The sequence below is a fragment of the Phyllostomus discolor genome, chromosome 2 (genome assembly GCF_004126475.2).
Source record: "Phyllostomus discolor isolate MPI-MPIP mPhyDis1 chromosome 2, mPhyDis1.pri.v3, whole genome shotgun sequence".
Lineage (NCBI taxonomy): Eukaryota > Metazoa > Chordata > Mammalia > Chiroptera > Phyllostomidae > Phyllostomus > Phyllostomus discolor.
The window spans coordinates 51,928,824-51,949,726 of NC_040904.2; the positions used below are offsets into that span (position 1 = coordinate 51,928,824).

Genomic DNA, 20,903 nt, shown 5'->3' on the forward strand with positions numbered 1-20,903 from the left:
TTCATCCTAAGATTATTAGCAGGATTATGTGAGGTAGCACATGCTGCAACAGTGCCTGGCTCATAGCAAATGTAAAAATGTGGTAAAATATTTAATGACCTGTGACCCCTCTCCACTGCTGCCACCCCCCCCCCCAGCCACAGCAACCCAGATAATCTACATTCGGACTATAAGGTGCACCCCTCTTTCCTCCCAAATTTGGAAAAATGTGCGTCTTAATAGTCTGAAAAATATGGTGTAACATTCTACAAAATCCTAGGCACCTCAAAAAAATTTAATGTAATGTAATGTTATGAGGACAAAAAAATAAAAATAAAGCTGCAAGATGAAAGGTAACATGAATAAAAGTCAAATGCAAAGTGTGACCCTGGACCAGTGAAAAATCTGCAATAAAGGACATTGGTGGTATTACTGGTCCAAATTGGCACAATTTGCAAAAATGTATAGATGGTAGTTTTCCATTAATGTTACCAATTTCTTGATTTTAATTGTATCAAGTTTTTGTAAGAGGATATCCTTATTGCTGAAAAAACACACAAGTATTTAGAGTAAAGGGGCATGAGCCTGCAACCTGCTCAAGTGTACAGATCAGGAAAAAAGTGTGTGCGTGTGTATGTGTAGAGACAGAGAAGGATAAACCAAACGTGGCAAAATGTTAAAAAAAAGTTAATGAATATAAGCTGTTGTATGACATAATGTGGATTGGCCACATGTACACATGTATGTGTGTTTTCCCTTTTATGTATTGCTCTTTTCATATCATTTCTTTGTGTGTCGCTCTGTCTAATCTTTCTCTCATGCCCGTTTTTCTTTCAGTGAGGTCTGCCAGTCCCTAGTGAAACATAGCTCTGGAATAAAAGGAAGACTACCGCTACAAAAAGTGCATCTGGTTTCACGAAGTATTTATCATTCACATCATCATCCTACCTTAAAGCTTCAAAGACCCCAACTCAGGACATCTTTTCAGCAGTTTTCTTCTCTAACTAACCATCCTTTACATAGATTGAAACTTTCTCCAATTAAATATGGCTACCAGCCTCGCAGGAATTTTTGGCCAGCGAGGTTAGCTGCAAGGCTCTTAAAACTTCGATATCTCATACTGGGATCTGCTGTCGGGGGTGGCTATACAGCCAAAAAGGTGAGTTTAACTCTCCTACTGCTTGTCCAATTATTCAGCATGCTTATTTTAAGGTTTTATAGCATTAAGTAATTTTCTTTAGTGCAGTAAAATATAATTGGATGTTTAAGTATTTATTATGTCTCGGCTATATGCTAGATTATTTTAATGGTGTGAATAGTAATAGGAAAATGCCTTCTTAATCTTAGTTGTAGTTATCAGAGATAAAAGTGGCCTAGTGGAAGCAACACTGTGCTGGGAGTGAGAACACTGTGGTTTGATTTTCAGTGTTGCCATTTAGGTGCACAGATAGGACACTTAAATGGTAGATTCATGCAACCACTTCTCGGCTGGGACGAGAGGTAAAGTGTCCTGACCCCCGGCCTGTTTCCCTTCTATTCCACAGTGTTGTTCAAAGCTATGTCTTGAAACCTGTTTGAAATGGTAATACATTTTGAATTTTTGCATTTTTCATATTCAGTAAAGGAATATTTACATTTTTATGTGCTTGCTTGTTATTTTGTTTTTAGAAGAGTTGAGGCCACTTTGTTTCTAAAACTTTGAGCACAATGCATCCTTCTTAGTAGATTAGCAGGTTTAATTAAATACATAAAAATAGTTTTTCTTGTATTTTTATATGACATTCAGAGCATTTAATTGGCATTCTTTCTTATCTTTTAGACTTTTGATCAGTGGAAAGATATGATACCAGACCTTAGTGACTATAAATGGATTGTGCCTGACATTGTTTGGGAGATTGATGAGTATATCGATTTAGGTTTGTATTATCAACATTAAAATACTTGTTTTTGGTCATGTCTATAAGAAAGAGAAACTAGTTTCGTTGAGATAGTTTCCTAACTCATGAGTTGAATGTTTAGTGGTTGTATTTTAATGATAAAAATAATAGAATATCAAAGAAAAATTTATGAGAAAAAAAGTATTCACTAATCCATCACTTTAACAAAGCTGCCGCTGTTTTTATGGAACATTTTCTTTTAATTGTATTTATTCTGTGTATGTAATTAATATTTTATTTTGCTACCTAACACATTTTGTTAGCATTTTTCCATACTGCCAAGTAACCTTCTCAAACATCACTTTCAATGTTGTATGTTACCCAGAACTGATGCATTATAACCCCACAGCTAGTTATAACCTTAACTAGCTTTTTCTGAATGGGTACCTTGGTTACCTGTATTTTTGGAAACAACGTTCTTTAAAAGTCTGCTCTTGTCCAGAGTAATTTCTCCCTATTGTCAGCCACTGTCCCCATTTTCTAATAGGTGAGACGAAGTATTTTGGTAGTTGTGATTGTTGGTAAGCATGGTGTTCTTTAAAAAAATTTTTTTGGATGAAATTTTTTCCTCAGTCTTTTTAAACTATCTAATGTCTTTTAGCTTACGTGTATTTGAGTTTGGAATTAATGTCTACATACACTTATTCAGAGCACTTTCTTAAAGGTAAAAGTCTGCAGTGTTGACAAAGGTATTTGCAGGAAAAGTACTCTTTCAAATTATTTTTCTAATATTCCAGTACCCTGGTGTAGTGGCTGAGAGCCTGCGTTCTGAACCTAGAGTCCTGGCCTTGACCCCTGTCTCCCCCACTCCTTCCCTGTGTGCTTGGTCAGCTGCAGACCCTTTGAGCCCTGGTCCTTTCATGGTCGGCAGGGTTGATGGAAGCCATTTTGCAGAGTTGCTCTGACAATTGTTAATGCATTTAGAGCACTCAGAATAACCTGCTGGCATATATTATTATTTTGAGAATATTTATACATTTGGGTCTTCTCAGAGAAAATGAGAAAAGTTCTTCCTAATGCAGAAGACTCTGTTAAAGTTGTACTAGACTTAGACAAAATTGTTGAATGTTTTTAAGCAAAAATAAATGCGTTGACCATTTTATAAACAAAGCTAGCTAAAGTAAAATAAAAGCTTGTCTGGGCTCTTAATTATTTCCAATTGGTATCGGGGACTATGAAAAAGGGAGAGAGTTCTTTTGAAATTCTGTTCTTAAACTTGAACTGGGATGTGATCACGTTGGGAGTAGGCCAATACTATAGAGATGTTTTTCTTTTTTTCTTCTTCTTTGATTCTTTGCCTCTTTGCTGTGACTTCCTCCCAAAAATACTTCTGATTCCAGTCCAGTGTTAACATTAATACAGTGCTTCTCTCTCAAGGCATTTAACTTATAAATCAAAAGTCTTCATCTAAACCATATGTTTGGTGAGCCTTTTTAAAATTTCATGGCTTGTAGAATATCATCAGAATAACACATTGTTTCAGATATGTCTAGTATTCATAGAATAATAGGGAGAAGATGGGAAAAGATTTTAATTTAAATGTATATGATATTTATATTTTATTAAGGTTTTAGTGGTCAAATTATTGCTTTGAAATTATAAATCAGTTGGCTTATTTTTTTTTTTTTGGTCTTCAGAGAAAATTAGAAAATCCCTTCCTAATTCAGAGGACCTTTCAAAGTTGGCTCCTGACTTTGACAAGATTGTTGAAAGTCTCAGCTTATTGAAGGACTTTTTTCACCACAGGTAAGGAAGGACCTATGTTTGATCTCATTTAAAATGTCCACAGAAGAACAATAATTAAATGTATTCATTTGTTTATTCCCCATCTTTTAAATGAAAACATTTAGTACAAATGTAACATAGTTTTTGAAAAAATATATATATCTATATAAACAAAAAGTTTTATTGTGCAGTGATTTTAATTTTTGTTTAAACCCAATGAAAAGTTTGCAAACAACTTAAACAAGCTAGGCTTTAGTCAGTGAGAGGAAAAAATATCACTTTCTTGACAAGTAGATGAGACTTCCTATGTGTTTGCTTTTCATATGGTTAGAGCCAATTTGGTGATTTTAAAACATTTAATTATGATGGACCACAGGAGTAGAATTTACTAAGGTTAATCTTGGTGTATTTGCCCAATTATTGCCCTATCTTGATATACATCTGAGATCTCAGACATCTTTGTATGCTAATTCCTGTTAAAGTTTTACATTTCCTATTTCCCCCCCTTTGCTGATTTTTCACAGGTCACAAATTGGTTAGTGAAGTCATAGGAGCTTCTGACCTGCTTCTCTTGTTAGGTGTGTAAACAGACATTTTTGCTGACCTTACCATGCCTTTTAAATGCTTCTAATAAACTACTTGCAAAGAAAATTGCAAACCAAATTTATAATGCTGCTTATGCTGAACTTCAAAACCCCAGAACTATATTGGGCAAATTCATTCTCCTTTTAGGGCCAAATAATAAAATAATTATTTTGTAGTAAAACTAAAATTTCTAAATATGTATCTGTATTTTAAGATTAAAGCTATTAAAAAGAATTTGCTTTACCAGAATATTTCTTGAAATTAGTCTGATTAGTTTTGATAATTGAAATGAAAAGTAATTTTAGTTTGTCTCATCTGTCCTGTCATAGGTGACATTTTAAATTTATTTTTTACTCTGTGTATTCTTTACATAATGGCAGTGGTATAAACCGAACTGTAAGTACGTTCATATAAAATACTTCTTATCAAAAGATTGTCGTATTTTTTCTTGTAATTTTCACTGATAGTTTAAAAAACGTGTTAAACATGTGCTATATTAAAAACATTTGTATAGGTTACCAGTGTGTTCCTTAAAATGAGACTGCTTTCAAAAGCAGTGATACTCACTCTGAAAATCCATTCACCTTTTAATTGACTAAACGTAATTTGGAATTTAGATTATTAACACCACTGGAAAATTTAAAGGACTGCATGTTTATCTTTGAAGGTTCATCTGGAGAAACTGCATTTAGAGCAACAGATCATGGATCTGAAAGTGACAAGCATTATAGAAAGGCAAGTATAAACAAGAATTCTTCATGTAGGTAGTCTTATAAGATTTCAACAGGTTTTTAACCTACCAGGAAGATTTGAAAATGGTAATATCTGAGGAGCAAATACAAAACACCTAAGTAGAGTATTGTTACTAACCTTAGTACAGAGTGCAAGGTATATATAGCAGTTTTAGAAGTATAATTGGAGAAGCCTGTTTCTCTCAGATACATTCTGTAAATATTAATTTCAAGGGTTTGTCTGTAACAAAGGGTTTTGTGGTTAATATGTATGGGAGAAGCTGGTAAAAGTACAACAAGCAGGCTTCTTTTCTTCTCCTTAGTTTCTCAGATCGTAATGTACTCATATGCTCCAGGAGAAGCCATTATGGCAGGGTTTTCCAGGTTGATTAACATGGGAACTCTTTTCATGAAGTATCTTCTAGGGACAGGTGTTTTATGGCACACACTTATGGGAAATATAAAGGAGTAGGAAACGGGTTATTAGAGAATAAATTAATTTTGTTACATGATAGTCAAACAAAATTATGTATGTAGTTATTTAGGGTTTGTCATTTTTAAGACATGCAATAACAAAATCCATATGAAAGTTTTAAGAGAATTGCTTATGTAGAATAGCTTATACATTGCTCTATATTTATATTTTAACCTTATATTTTCTTAGTCTTTTATGTTTTGGAATTTGTAAGATAACTGATACCTTGAATATTAAAAATAAGATAGATAGATAGATAGATAGATAGATAGATATCTGGGAAAACTACTCTATAAACATTTTTAAAGGTGTATTTGTTTTTAGAGGGAGGGGAAGAGAGGGAGAGAAACATCAATGTGTGGTTGCTTCTCACATACCTCCATCTGGAGACCTGGCTGCAACCCAGGCATGTGCCCCTGACTAGGAATTGAACTGGCAACCCTTTGGTTCACAGACTGGCCACTTAGTCCACTGAACCACACCAACTAGGGCTCTATGAACATTTTGAATTAATATGGACTGTGTAGCTTTTTTACTAAAGGTTATTATGGTTTTAGTAAAATAATTGAGAAGAAATTATTTATGGTTTTTTTAAGAAGCAGGAAGAAAATAATTTCTTTGTGTAGGTTCCTATCTCTCTGCCTGTCCTTAACTTTTAACTTTCTATTCAAAGTTTTCATGATATTTCAGAAGATTTTTTCTCTTTCCTTTTAACTTGATTTTTCGGAAAAAATACATTTTGAAATTGTGTGTGTGTGTGTGTGTGTGTGCATATGTTTATGTGCATTTGCTTTTTAACTTGATCTTTTTTGATACCTTTTTCCATTGGCTGCATTGTAATCAAAGGATACCCTTGATTCATGCTGCTGGGGAAGAAAAAAATTGAATGGAAATTAGCTGATTATATACAGCTTATTTGAGTCAAGTCCTTGGCCCTTAAGGCAGGTACCCTTACTGTACAGAGAGGAGCCAATCTAATTGAGCAGAAGGGGAACCTCTGTTACAGATATGGTAGTGTGTTTTCGAGTGAGAAGATCTTGTTGCCTAGATTGGTTAGTGGAGGTCTGCATCTTTGCTTTTCTCTGATATGGCCTAGGATTGTATTGGTGAATGAGAAATCTATTTAGGGCCTAACTCAGATGATTCCTCTGAAGTCCTTACTAAGGTGATAAATGAATGATCAACAGAAGATCAGGAGCTCTACATGATAGAAGAAGCAAGAGAAGGGATCTTAGGGAACTTAAATATACTGGGCTGGCCAAAAGTCTGTTTAGTTTTTTTCCATAAAATAAATAGTGTTTATTTTGAACACTTATTTTGAAAATGAAAAGATACATTTTACATTTGTACCAATATCTCTATTGATCTGGATATTTTTGAGTATATCGGCTCTCTCCCACTATTGACTTCTAGTGGGTAGAAGCCAGGGGTGCTGCTAAACAGCTTCCAATGCATGAGACAGCCCCACAGCAAAGGATTGTTTGGCCAAAATGTCAATAGTACCAAGAAACTTCACAAACCACTTTTGACATTTTTGATCAATACAGGACTTTATCATACACTGCACAGATCTTTTTTTGCCTTTAAGTTGCATCTTTTTCTTGAAATAATAAAGTATAATATTCTGGAAATGTTGCTTGTTTTCTTCCATCTTCAGTATTAAGTAGCTGTACAAAATTCACCAATTTTGATAAGTTTTTTAAAAAATATGCTCTGATATAACAGCTGTCACAATCCAATCTACACAAATTGTTTCAAATGAGGTTAAAGACAACTAAGCACTTCTACAGCCATTGTATGGAAAAGCTGAACAAACTTTTTAGCCAAACCAATATTTACAGATTTGATTTTATACTATAGAAAGCAAATTTATTGCTTTATTTTGCAATTTACTCCTTTGCTTGTTTGAAGATAAATGCCCTTTTAGACTATTTTCTTTTAATTTTCTCTTAGTTTATAGTGATTATCTTGCCCATTAAAAACTGACATATTATTTTTAACTATAGTAAATCTAGAGTTGGAATTAAGCTGCTTTCTTTACAGGCTAAATCAAATTGTAGCAAATGCTTGGTATAAAAAATTACTATACAGAAAAGCATTTTCAGCCTCTACTAGTGGATCTAATTTTATTAATAAGCAGCCTGATGGTTTCAAGACTTGACTCTTACCTGTGATACTTGAGAATAATGAACCGTTCAGACAAGATGTAGAAAAACTGATTTTAAGAGACCTTTCTACAATTGATGGTTTAGGGTAATGAAGGAGAGACCTTAGCTTAGCCTAGCCTTTTTGGGAGTACTCTAAAATATCAAGTTTGAAAATTTGGGTAATGATCAGAGGTGGTAGGTTAGCATCCAGAGTTTAGCTGACACCTTTTCGATTGGTTCGGTCTGGTGTCCGAAAGCTCCAGATTTAAAATGGTGTTCAGGGTCGAAGCAGTCATGCCTTAGCTTAACAATTGTCTGGTTTGTGCCTAAGTTTCTGGCTAGACTTCTATTAGAAATGTAAAAGTAAATGCGAACCAAATTTTTAAAAATATTTCTACCAGTGGAACTAAAAAAAAAGATCTGTGTTTTCTAATAGGAAAACACATCTGGAGAAGTACTGGCAAGTAGAGAACAGTTAGGACCTTTCAGAGTCAACTGACGTGGGAGTGGTGGGGAGTTAAGGGGACACAGATGTCAGATAATTTGACTTGAGTCAGAGTGAACAGCATGATGGAGTGATGACCTGTGGTCTCCAGTCTGGGGTCGCTGGACCCTTAGGTGTTCTGGAAGGTTGTAATGGAGGTCTTCAAGAAGTCTACAGAAAGCATACCTTTGCACATAACAATGTATGGGCTGACTAGACTCAAATTCTTTGATTTTTGCTTGGATTTATACCCATTCATTTTATGGACAATAGTTACTCATATGTTGCTGAAAAGTTCTGATATGTATCTTTCATAAATAAAAAATGGAAAAACACTGAAACCACTTTTTAATAAATGCTTTTTGTTAATCAAAAAATTTAAAACTTGTATCCTCTTTAAAATATTAGCAAGAGCCCATGGTGTGAACTGAATAATATTTTTGAGACTTGGAGACTTTTAGAACTACCTGAAAACAAGTTAGAAAATGGAATGGTGAGCCTATTTTAGTGAATTAACTTATCAATAGATTTCTGTATAGTAGTCATAATACATTATAGGTGACAAGACTACTTTGTGTATCTCCTTTAGATTCAGTAAGATTGCTACATTCTAGTGAAAATTAATTTGTTAAATGAGATGTTTTATTATCTGTGCTTTTGTTCTGTGTTTCTGATTAGTAATAACCATATCCCAGAAATAAGGATGCGGTCATTCTGAAGGTTACAAGCACAATTACAGAAAATATTTGGAGGGCCTTTTAAAAGTCTAAATCATGAAAAGGGATATTACTGCTTTAAATGTCATCATTAAACAGTAATATGTTACTGCTCTTTCTTTCCACGTTACTTTATTTCTTATTTGTGTGGCTTATATTGTACCTTCTAGCTGATATAGCTCTTTCCTTTTCCTCTGCCCAATTTCCACTCATCCTGAAAGCCAGCTCGTTTGTCACGTTCATTAAGGCTTCTATAATCATTTTAGTTGAATTAATTATGCTCTTAACGTTTTAAAACACTTGTGAAATGTAACACTATTTTGATTTGCATTCTTGCTGTTGATAGAATGTTTTTACCACAGAATCGCTGTTCTCAGAGCACCTAGGATAGTGCTGAGCCCTTAGCAAAATCATTTGGTTAATTTAACTCAGTAGAAGAGACTAATTTAAAGTAATAAATTTGATCAATGCCAGCAAGAGTGGGTCTAAAGATTTTATGCAATGTGTCTTTGGTCTGATTACCTGTGAATTTCTCTTCACCTTCAACATTTGGCAGCTATTGAGAAGGACAAGAATTATGAAGGTAGTGCATATACAACTAAATTTGTAACAAAGCAGTGTTGCTTAAATAGTATTTACATTTCTGGGATTCCTTATGTAACAAATGTGGTAACTGGCAAAATGCAGTTCTCACAACCAGCACTACATCAGGTAACTACCAACTTAGGAAACTTGAGTTGCCTGGGCATCCAACAGCTAGCAATTTATGCTTGGTTGGATTCCTAGCCAGGAAGCCAAATCACTTGTTTAGTGGATAAGTCGGTGGGAAGCAAAGGGATCGGAGGAAGAAAAGCAGGGACGATCTCATGAGGACAAGTGGAGTGGCAAATCAGGCAACCTTGTTTTATTCCTTAGTAGTAAGCACACTGCATTTTTATGTCATTTAAAAAACATTAAATATATACTGTGTACATACACAGTGCAGGAAGTTTACAACAAGGGGGATTTTGTAGGAATTGTCATATTCTTAATACTTTTGCTAATAGACTGATTTGTTTATCTCTGAAAATTATTGTAGCCCTGGCTAGAGTAGCTCAGTGGATTGAGTGCGGACCTGCGAACCAAAGCATTGCTGGTTTTTTTGATTCCCAGTCAGGACACGTGCCTGGGTTTCTGGCCAGGTCCCCAGTAGGGGCCACTTGAGAGGCAACCACACACTGATGTTTCTCTCCCTTACCCTCACTCTAAAAATAAATAAAATCTTTAAAAAAAAGATTAAAAAATTATTGTAGAAATTTTCCAAATAGTAAAATTGGATATAGTATTTCTGAATTGGAGCAAGTTAAATAATACAAGTTGAAAGACACATTTCCTTCTGATAACCAATAATAAACATTTTCAGTTCCCTATAAATATCATGAGCAGTTATATATTACTGGGAGATTTAAAAAATAGTAAAATAGTTCTTTTTAGGTTGTTAAATAACAGAGTTATTCAAGCTGAAAAGTAGTTTGATGACTAGAAATATTTTGTAAATGTAAGAGGAAAGATATCTTCACTTTCATAAAGTTCTTTTCTGACCCCAAGTTACTTATAAAAGTAATATAACAGGGTTTGGCAAACTTTCTCTTAAAGGGCCACAGAGTAAATATTTAAGTTTGTAGGCCCTAAGACCTCTGTGGGCAACTTAGCCAGCCCACCATTATTTGCCTACTCCTCTAAAGGGTAATTTAAATATGCCTTCCAAAGTATTGTAGTACCACTACAATTACCACTTTCTTCTTTAAAATGTAGATTGAATCTGGAGGGTCAAAGGTACTTGAAAAATGGTGAGACCAAAGTGGTAACCGGATGGTGTCATGTGCAGATTTTGTAGTCACACTGCCTGTGTTCAGATCCTGCCTTTCCTGCGTTCTGAGCTGTGTGGCCTTGGACAAGTCCCCTAGCTTCTCTGAGTTACTGTTCGCTCTTTGTTAAAAGGATTGTTGTGAGGATTCTGGGAAGCCCTGTAGCACAAGATTGGGCACATAATAAAACTAAGTAAGTTTTGGCTGTTAGGGTGATGATGATGATGATGATTAATGTCATCACTGTTGCCTTACACTTTCAGTGCATGAGTTAATGTATTTATTTCCCCCTCTTTTCTTAATCTCAATGGAGTGTGCTTTCAGGATTGCAAAAAATGGGAAAATGGATTGTAGGGTTGAAGTGTAGCTTACGTACAGAATAGGCATTTTTTTAGGAAACCAGTTTGGTTTTACACTGGAAACTTTGTGTGCAGCATTCAGTAAAAGTAGGTTGTGGTTCGAGTTGCTCAAACAAAAGACGTGTCAAGCCCTGCTCCAGGTGCTGGCCCTAATACATGCAATGTGTCAGGTATTACACTAGGTGCTAGGTATAAAAACAAATAGGATAAGCGTTCTGCTTTGCTATAAATTTTTTTTTTTTTTTTTTTTAAGATTTTATTTATTTATTTTTTTTGAGCGGGAGGGAGGGAGGGAGAGAGAGAGAGAGGAGAGAGAGAGAGAGAGAGAGAGAGAGAGAGAGGGAGAGAGAAACAGAGAAACATCAATGTGCGGTTGCTGGGGGTTATGGCCTGCAACCCAGGCATGTACCCTGGCTGGGAATCGAACCTGGGACACTTTGGTTCCCAGTCCGCGCTCAATCCACTGAGCTACGCCAGCCAGGCCTGCTATAAATTTTTAAAATGTGTGAAAACTAGTATTTTAAATGTATTCACATATGTATGACTTAAAATTTCCAGATTATTTAAATTTTTTTTCATCAAATAAAGTTTTGGTTTTTGCAGCATTTTCAGTTGATACTTTGGTTTCTGGAGTTATCACTGATTTTCTTGATTACATTATAATTTTTAAATTTATTTTTAGAGAGAGGGGAAGGGAGGTAGAAAGGGAAAGAAACATCAGTTGGTTGCCTCTTGTACACACCCCAGCTGGGGACCGAACCCACAGCCCAGGCATGTGCCCTGACTGGGAATTTAATGGGTGATGCCCAACCAACTTAGCCACACCAATTGGGGCCAATGTTGTAATTTTTTTAATTACACATACTGAGGACTCTGTACGTGAAATATGAGACTGAGAGTTGCAGTGTCAAGGTGACAGTAGCTAGAGGGTTAGAGAGTATATTGTCTAGTTATTTACAGTAACTTAATTGCTATTTATAACAATTGTATTTGATATATATGTATATATATCTTAAAAAATATGTGCCATTTCTTAAGAGAAAAATGTCTGAGTTTGGGAAAGTATTTATTGGAAAAAAATGTGTTTTGTCCATTTGAGGAGTGTGTCTTGCATAGTGGATACACATATTTCTCCCCTTCCTTATTCCACATGGCCTTAACTGAGAAGATGCACAGCCTACTGCCTGGTATTCAGGGCGAGATTTGCTGCCTGAAATTGGATAAGGGTAACATCCTTTAGTCATGTAGCATAGTGTAAATAGCTTTTTCTATTTTTCTGTGTCTGGTTTTTATTTTCTTCCTACTTCTTTCAGGAGGTAACAGTAAATTTCAGCTCTATTCACATAACAGTGCTTCCTTCAGTATCAGACTTGGAAGGAAAGTGAAGTATCACTAGAAAGGGGGTGTTTTCTTGTAATGTAATAGACATGAGAGTATTTACCATACAATTTGTATATGTATATATAAGCAATAAATTAGGGAGGGGTTTTTAAGCTATAAATAAAAAAGAACCATGTGCTGATAGTCCAGCACAGTTAAGAAACTTGGATGATTAGAAGTAACTATGATAAATAATTTAATGAATAAAAATAAGTTGGGCCTTTCTGTTTGATGAACGTCAATGATACAAAAAGTGAAAAACATGACACAAAAAATCATGGGAATGATGAGGGTAGTGAGTTGGCATTCTTTCTTTGATAAACTTTTCAATGACCATAAAAGTATCTACTTAAAAGATACATCTTTATAAATAAGATTTTTATAAATATATTTTACGTTCACTTTGAAAACAGATGTTGAAATTTCAGTTATGTTACTTGCCACTCTGATGTTCTCTTGTCATGCAGAAATATCAACTAGTTTCATCCTTTGATTTATAGTAAGGCAGCCGGTGTCATTATTATGGGCAATGATTGTAGTTTCATGTGTGAAAACTAAGAATCAAACAAAATTAAAATCCCCCAAATTATAAGCTAATACTTTCCCTTAGTTTAAAATGCTTTTTTTGTTTGTATTTACTTCTTTTCTGAAAAACTTTTTTATTTTTCTAAGTCTTTGGGTTATATGAAGTAAACCTAGTTATAAAGAAAGCCCCTGGGTAGAACTACTAATTAAAATTTGAATGTATTTTATCTTAAGAGACTTTCTAATTATATTATGTGAAATAAAATGTTTTTAGCAGTTGTTATAAAAAGCTCTGAAGCTATCTGAAACTCCTAATTTAAATTATTGAGTTATTTTAGTTAATATCAGTTTAACTTTTTACTTTTATAATCTGGTGAATATCTAGCCCATTGTTCTTACAGAACACCACTCTTGTGCAGGTTAGCTACCTCATTCATTGGAACTTGATCTTTTTTAGGGTTTCTAATTGAGAAAACATTAGGCTTGTGACATTGTCAATTCTTAGTTGTTTTTTCTCCCACATTTCTCACCATCACTTGTCTAAAAGCACAGTAAATAAAAATGCCGTACAGAAAATGACATGTATTTCAGTATTATGACACATGCGAGTACATTGTGATAAAAACTGCACCAGATTAACATTTCATGATTATTCAATGGAATAAGTTTTAAACATTGAAATGGTGATTATTTTGTACATAGGTCCAAATTGGTATATTTTTTATTTTTTATTTTTATAATAATTGTTAATTATGTAGTGTTATGGTGCTTTTGCTTTAGTAATTAATATATTCTGTGTTGTCAGAGGCTATTTTTATTTAATGTCAAAACAGCTCATAAAATGAAAATTTAGTCAAACTTATTTGGTACTGTCTAAAGTCAAAAGTGCTTAAAACATTTTTTAATTTGCAAAAAGAAAAGCTCTAAATTTTAGTCAAGTAAGCTTGTGTGTATAGGCATATAGAATATATGGATTAATGTAAAACCTTGAATAACTTGATGCTCAGAAACTCAAATTAATAGTTTTGAAAGACTATACCTTTTAATTGAAGACATCAGATATCAAGAAAAAAGATTTACTGAAAAATAATAATTCAGTAAGTAAGTAAACCACTATGTATTCTCCATTCAGTCCTATGAGAATTATAGTTGAGAATGAAAAGATTTAGGCCTGTAAGGTCAACACTGTTCAAGAACTGTGTCTTTTTCCCCCCTCTATGTATCAAGTCTAGATCATACACTAGCTTATATTGGCCCTTCAGAAATAAGGGTTGACATAATTTGTTTCCTGTTACTAGGAAATTTACTTAATTACAGCACCAACTTCCTAAAGATTCCAGTTAGTCTAGGTTTTATTGTAGGTTGATAATATATATCTGCTTCATTTTATTCAGCAAACAGTCACTTATTACATTTTCCTTTTCACTTTTTAAACTATGCTGTTTTTTATTTCTGAGACATCTAATTTTACTGAGGGGGAAAAATGGAAATGTGGTTACAGAGTCCAGTTATATAGAGGCTCTAAAAGTACATAAATATTTCCATTTTTTGTTGTATGCTGTCCATTCCTCCCTAACTTACATCTGTTCCTTTCTTGTGCTCTTTGGTTTAACATTGTTCTCCTCCCCAATTTTCCTCTTCTCCTCATTGTAAACTCATGGCAGGGTCTGCTTGGTGAGCTCATTCTCTTACAACAGCAAATTCAAGAACACGAAGAAGAAGCACGCAGAGCTGCTGGCCAATATAGCACGAGCTATGCCCAACAGAAGCGCAAGGTGATGGATGGTTTAAGGGGGCTACTGATGTGTTCACATTAATCAACCATTTCTACCAAGATCATATCGCCTTAATCCATTGAGAGACTCCAGTTAGGAGAGGTTATTTTTGACAAAGTAAAAATATGAAAGATACATAATACAAATAGGTAACTTGCCTGGAGTGGGTACACATACCCAAAATGTATATTCTCCAAGAATTAGATTAACTGTGAGGATCCATGGCTCTGGGACCCTCACAGTATTTAGGGGAGGATTGTGAATTGCGATTTACTTGGTCCAGTTATTTAGTCATCCTAAGTTCATAGCACCTTGTCTGTTTACTTGTTTTCTAAGTTTTTATTTCTAAAATGAAAAGGATTACTATGGTGACCATGTTAAATTTAAAGAATGAAATGTATTTGTTGTAACTGAAATGGATCAGCAGAGAACAATTTTTTTATAGAAGAATACTATTTTGATTTAACTTTTGGGAATATTCTTATGCAGACTGATAAACTCATTGCATTAAGTTTGTTCACATTCATCAATAAAGTCACCACAAATTTTACCTTGGATCACTGAAAAAACATTAGAAATCTGATCTAACTCTGATCACTAAAGAACAGGTTCTAATAAAAGTCAGCATAATCTATACAAATATTTGGTTTTAGGTACAATCAAGAAGTCCTTAAAAATGTGCTTTTGTCTGTTAGATGACCCCACAGCATAGATCCCCAAGGTCAGTTGTTCTAAAGGGACGTCCGAGTCAGAATGAAATGAATGTAATGATGTTAAAGTTACACTCTGATGAAGTCAGCTAATGATCAGTTACTGTGACAGAAAAGTTTTAAAGTTATGTACAAATCTACCTCAGGAAAAATTATTCAGCCAAACATATAGTTAGCTTCCTGTAGGTTCTGATATTGGAATCAGCCAACATTACAGATGATGATTTAGCGCAGCACTTCCGCTGGCTCACCCTACCTCACTTGGTGGTGGCTAATACTTGAGAGCACGTACCCCAGTTTCCTTCATGTTTTCAGTGTTACTTCCTGGCTTTTCTCAGTTCCATGGTTGTGGGATCAACAGCTGTATATTGCTTAACTTTCAGTGAATGAATAACATAGGTAGATATAGAAAATAAATTATTTCCTTACTTCGTTAAAGCATGTGCATTACCAAGGAAAGAGCTCATGCAGTGACAGTAGATTAAACTGCCATTGCTGCTTTTGCCTCCTGTGAATATGCACACATGCATAGAAACTTGTATGAACCTGTTGTATATGGATTTTGGTATTTCAGAATGACCAGAATGGCTTGCTTAGTAGGAAGAGATACTTAAAATCTTAAAATCAGGCTTGATTGTGAAGAGCTAGCAAAGGTTTCTGTGTTCCAGCTTTAGTTTGGTTTTCTGTAGAGGGTTCTGCTCTTTCTCCATAAGTTTCACAGCCCTGGAATTGTAGAAAAATCCCGGTTTCAAAACCATTGACACCCATTTCTGTCAGAGTGAGTTTAAAGTTAATTTAGTAATGCAAACTGAATATATTAAACAATAGGACAAGAACTTATTCTTGTCATAAATGGTTGAATTTTATCAGCAAAGTACATCAAAATAAAATATACCCAGATTGTTAGTTAAGACCTTAAACAAGTCACAGATTAAAAATAGCATGTGCTAGTCTCTTAGGAAAATATGTAAAAGTACCTTCTCATTAATCTTTAATACTTATTTTGTAAACCTAAAGGTTTTTACCTTGTTTCCTAGAAAATATTAGGTGTAGTTCTTGACTCCATTGTCACTTGTAATGTAACATTCATTTTGATGCTCCATTAAGCTAAGCGGATAGAAGGTAAAACTGTGCATGACTTATTCTTAACAATCATGCCAGAAGGGCAAATGATAGATCTGAATACTAAAATAGGAATTCCTAAAATAAGAATTTATAGAAATCTTAACAGTCATGATACTAAGTACCGTTAGCATAAGATTGTGCTTGTAATAGTCTAATAACCTTATATCATTTTAATTTTTGTATACCCTTCTTATTTTGCCAAATTACTCAGTTAACCTTCTAAGCCCTTGGCTTATAGTAAACAGTCTAGTGATTTTTTTTTGTATAATTGTATGAGTTTCCTAATTATTGCCCTACTGTGTAGAATAATGGTGAGCTTTCTATTATAATTTAGGATATATTGCATGAAATCATTAAATATTCGCATTCAAACTAAAACAGTTTGTGCTAATGCTATTTATACATTTCATACTAATTTAGCTACTGTTAGATGAATATTTAATGAAACAAAGTAAATCAAAGTACCTTTTTAAATGAATTGGGAATTTAATCAACATAACAGAAATTTTATGGTTTCATTGATCTCATTGTTTTATGATCTCAGAGTGATGGCATGCTATATGATCAAAATGTGGAATTATTTTTTCTTCATTGGCCTTCAATATTTGTTCTTTGATTTGTGGGCTCTTCTCCAACTTTCTTGGTTCCTGACATTTTAAGAGGCTATTAATAATAATTCCTGTCCAATCTATGTAAACACACAGTAAAATAAAAAAAGTTTCTATCCCCAAGTCTCTTCTTGCTATACAGGAATGAGAAAACAACAGTAAAGTTTGTTTTATATTATCTTTTTTCTAATTACTGAACCATATTTGCAGATTTTTTTGCATAGGCTTTTAAGGAAAAAAAGAATATGTACCTATTATTGCCAGCAAGCTTTGTAATTTTTACTTAAAAGAAGTGTTTGGGGAAATTTTTGAGAAAGTATTTGGAAATAGGAATTAAAATCTCGAAACAACTGCATTGCATGGATGAGAATTATTAATGCCTTCTTAAGCAAATTATTTAAAATTTTTTCATATACATTTACTACAATGATGTCTTGATTGCTTAACTAGCCAATGAATGACAAGGATTTACATGAATTTTAACATGGTTTTTATGTCCTATGAAATAAATTCATGTTTACAAATTTTGATTGTCAGAAAGTAGACAATTATTTTGAAAGACCGAGAAAGACATCTTCTGCACCTCACCAAGGAGTCAAAGTGCAGTTACGTGGATTTGTCATAAGTGACATCATTTTGATTAAAATTGATTGTGTTTTATATTTACAACTGTATTGTGACTACTTTAAAGCCTATTATATAGTAAAGTTCTTTGTCATTTTGGGATATTTCATCTTAGAACCATTAGTATTAATAACAATTTGAAGTAGTTTCCACAATACCTGTGGATTTTGTCCCTACTTTTGTTGTATGTACAAATTAATTTTAGTTGCTTTACTTGACTTTGTTGCAACTGATGCATTTGCTATGTGTTAGCAGACCATGCAGTAGAACTGGACTTAAAAACAATCATCTGGCTCCACTTAGAGCTCTGAAAATGCAAATTCTTTGCATTTATTAAATACTTCCCTACTTACAGAATGGAAATAGATAGTATTTCCTTAAAATGTACACTATGATCAATGGACTTCTTCAGTACCTGTAAATGATAACATGTATCTCACTTCCCAAACACACTTCTGTAGGGTTATCAGTGCGTTATTTCTCCATGCATCCAACTGCCTGCGCCTGGGCACAAAACAGGCTATGAAGAACTAGCACAAGCCCTTTATAAGAAAAGACTAGAATGTCAACAGGAAAATGTTGCTTTCTAAGGTTTTTCCTTAATGTAAAATTTTGATGAGCTATTTTTATTGATGAATACAGTTGTTTTTTACTTAAATATCATTTGATTTAAAATTTGCTTTGATTAAATATGCATGCAAAGTCAGCTTTTACTCTTAAAAATACTTTTTCAAAATTTTAACTTACTGTACACTCGATATCAAACTAATTCTACTTAAAGTTAATTTATTTTAATATTTAGGTGTCAGACAAAGAGAAAATCGACCAACTTCAAGAAGAACTTCTGCATACCCAGGTAATTCTGATGAGTGAAAAGAACCAGGGACGTTTTTATAAGTTGATGTGGAGATCTATTTTTTAAAAAAAATGAAATTTGGAATGGTTTAATGATAGAGCGTTATTCTCAGTGGATGCAAAAAATGCAAAAGCTAAGTGAGAAATAAGGAACAAAGAAGGACATAAATGTGGTTGACTCATTTATGTGTGAAAACCTACTTTTAAGTGAATCTTGTGATTCTAATTTTTAAGAAAAACTATGGAAAAATGAAAGAAAGTGGCTTGTCCTTATGTAAACCTATGCTTGCATTTTTATATTTATAGGCTAATTAATTTAGGTAACAGCTACTAATTAAATCAAGTCACAATTGAGTTTACCACTGTTCTAGTGAGCTCTCAGGAACTTTTTCCTTAGCTTCTCTAAAGCCCAAAACCAATCAGATCAGTTTTCTAAGGGTATTTCCGGCACTACTTTGAAAAGCTATTCTCATAATTGATTATAAAGTTATTATTATTATTATTTTCAAGATGTGTTGTTCTGTGCAACGTACCAAATAGGTAACATTCCAGTACAAAATTGCCTCGTCACCCACTTCATCATTAGTTATTCTACATAGATAACAATAATTTGCAATATTTAAGATATTTTTACTTGGGGGTCTCTCTTTGTAGGGGAAAAATTCAGCATTGGGTAATCTAGCTGAAATTAATTAGTATACTTTGAGTTGCAGGTTTCCTTAATACCTATGAATTGATTCTCACATGTTAGAATTGCCTGTGTTCTGGGCATAACCGTGTATGTATTTTTAAGCCTTCCTAGCCAAGCAGTTTCAATCTGTAGCCAGAGGCTAAGAGTCATTGGTCACAGTGTGGTCTCTGGAGCAGTAGCATCTAACAAGTAGCACTTGTTAGAAATGCAGATTATAGGCCCCATTGAAGACACAATGAATCAGAAACTCTGAGAATGGAATCCAGTGATCTTTGTTTTTAAAAGCCCTCCAGTGATTCTGATACATTCTGCCATTTGAGAGTACTGGTCTAGAGCTTTAGAGGACAGCACAGTAGCACATCTCTGTAAAATAGCTACAGAATGGCGCCTGTACCAAAGAATGATTTTATCCCCAGAAATTTCATAGATCTGTTATTGATTCCATATTTACAAAGAATTGAGCCAGAGGAAATCCTACCTACCACCCTTAGAACATTCATTGATATTAACCCTTGGACTTGTGTGCAGTGATAATTGATAGCCACTGAACATTGGCACAAACACTGTATGGAGAATTTATGGTATAATTAAACCTGGGGTTATCTGTATCAGTGATATTCAGTGGAAATACGATGTAAGCCACACGTGTAATTTAAAATTTTCACATTCCTATGTGAATAGAAATGCGGAGAATTGATTTTAATAACATATTTTATTTAACACAGTAAATCCCAAATAGTATCATTTAAACATGTAATTAGAATAAAAAATATTAGGTGGCTTATTTAATTATATACTTACTGAATCGTAGAAATTTGATATGTATTTTATACTTAACAGCACATCACAACTTGAACTGGCCACATTTTATGTGCTTAATAGCTGCATGTGACTAGTGGCTACCATACTAGACAGCAAAGATCTAATTCTTAAATACTGCAACAATTTTGTTATATGCAAGGTCTGTCTGGAAAGTATCCAGCCATGTACTATGAAAAAAGAGACATTTACTGAAGAAGATACAAGAAACATTGTACATAGGACAATGATGCCTCCGTTTCCTCCAAAGTAGGCACCTTGGGACCTCACTCAGTTCTCCCAGTCACCATCAGCTGCCCCATTGTAGTTTCTGGAATCTCATTGACAGTCTGAAATTTCTTCCCTTTCAAAGGAGATTTTACTTTTGGGAAAAGCCAGAAGTCACAAAGCACCAAATCTGGGTTGCAGGGTTGCTGAGTCACCTGGGTGATTTGATGTTTCGCAAATAAAACTCTGCACAAGATGTGATGTATGAACAGGCATGCTGTGGTGATGAAACTGCCAATCACCGGTTGCCCACAGCTGGGACCTTCCAAATCATCTGAATAGTTTCAGGGGAGGAACATCCAAGTTTGACCACACAGTACATGTGCTCATTCAACAGCGTCTACCACCCCCACTGACTAGTACAGTGAAGTCGTCATTGTTCATGCCTGTGTATTCTGGTCCACTCTCCTTGGCTGTTAGGTTATATTGATGTCACACAAACCATTCTCATTAAAGTAACAATGGTTGGGCTTTTTCTAGATAGACCTTATATACCACTATTTTTATATACTATTACTACATATAAGTGAATAAGTTCT

At 34.1% G+C, this 20,903-nt stretch overlaps 1 protein-coding gene across 1 annotated transcript in view; it reads left to right on the forward strand.

The window, feature by feature from the left end:
* Window positions 1–20,903, forward strand: part of OPA1 (OPA1 mitochondrial dynamin like GTPase) — a 93,466-nt gene that overhangs the window by 10,816 nt on the left and 61,747 nt on the right. The window contains exons 2-8 of the mRNA XM_036017853.1: window positions 817–1,138; window positions 1,799–1,895; window positions 3,554–3,655; window positions 4,160–4,219; window positions 4,894–4,961; window positions 14,555–14,665; window positions 18,535–18,588. Of these exons, the coding sequence (XP_035873746.1) occupies window positions 817–1,138; window positions 1,799–1,895; window positions 3,554–3,655; window positions 4,160–4,219; window positions 4,894–4,961; window positions 14,555–14,665; window positions 18,535–18,588 (814 nt within the window). The remainder of the gene's footprint in view (window positions 1–816; window positions 1,139–1,798; window positions 1,896–3,553; window positions 3,656–4,159; window positions 4,220–4,893; window positions 4,962–14,554; window positions 14,666–18,534; window positions 18,589–20,903) is intronic.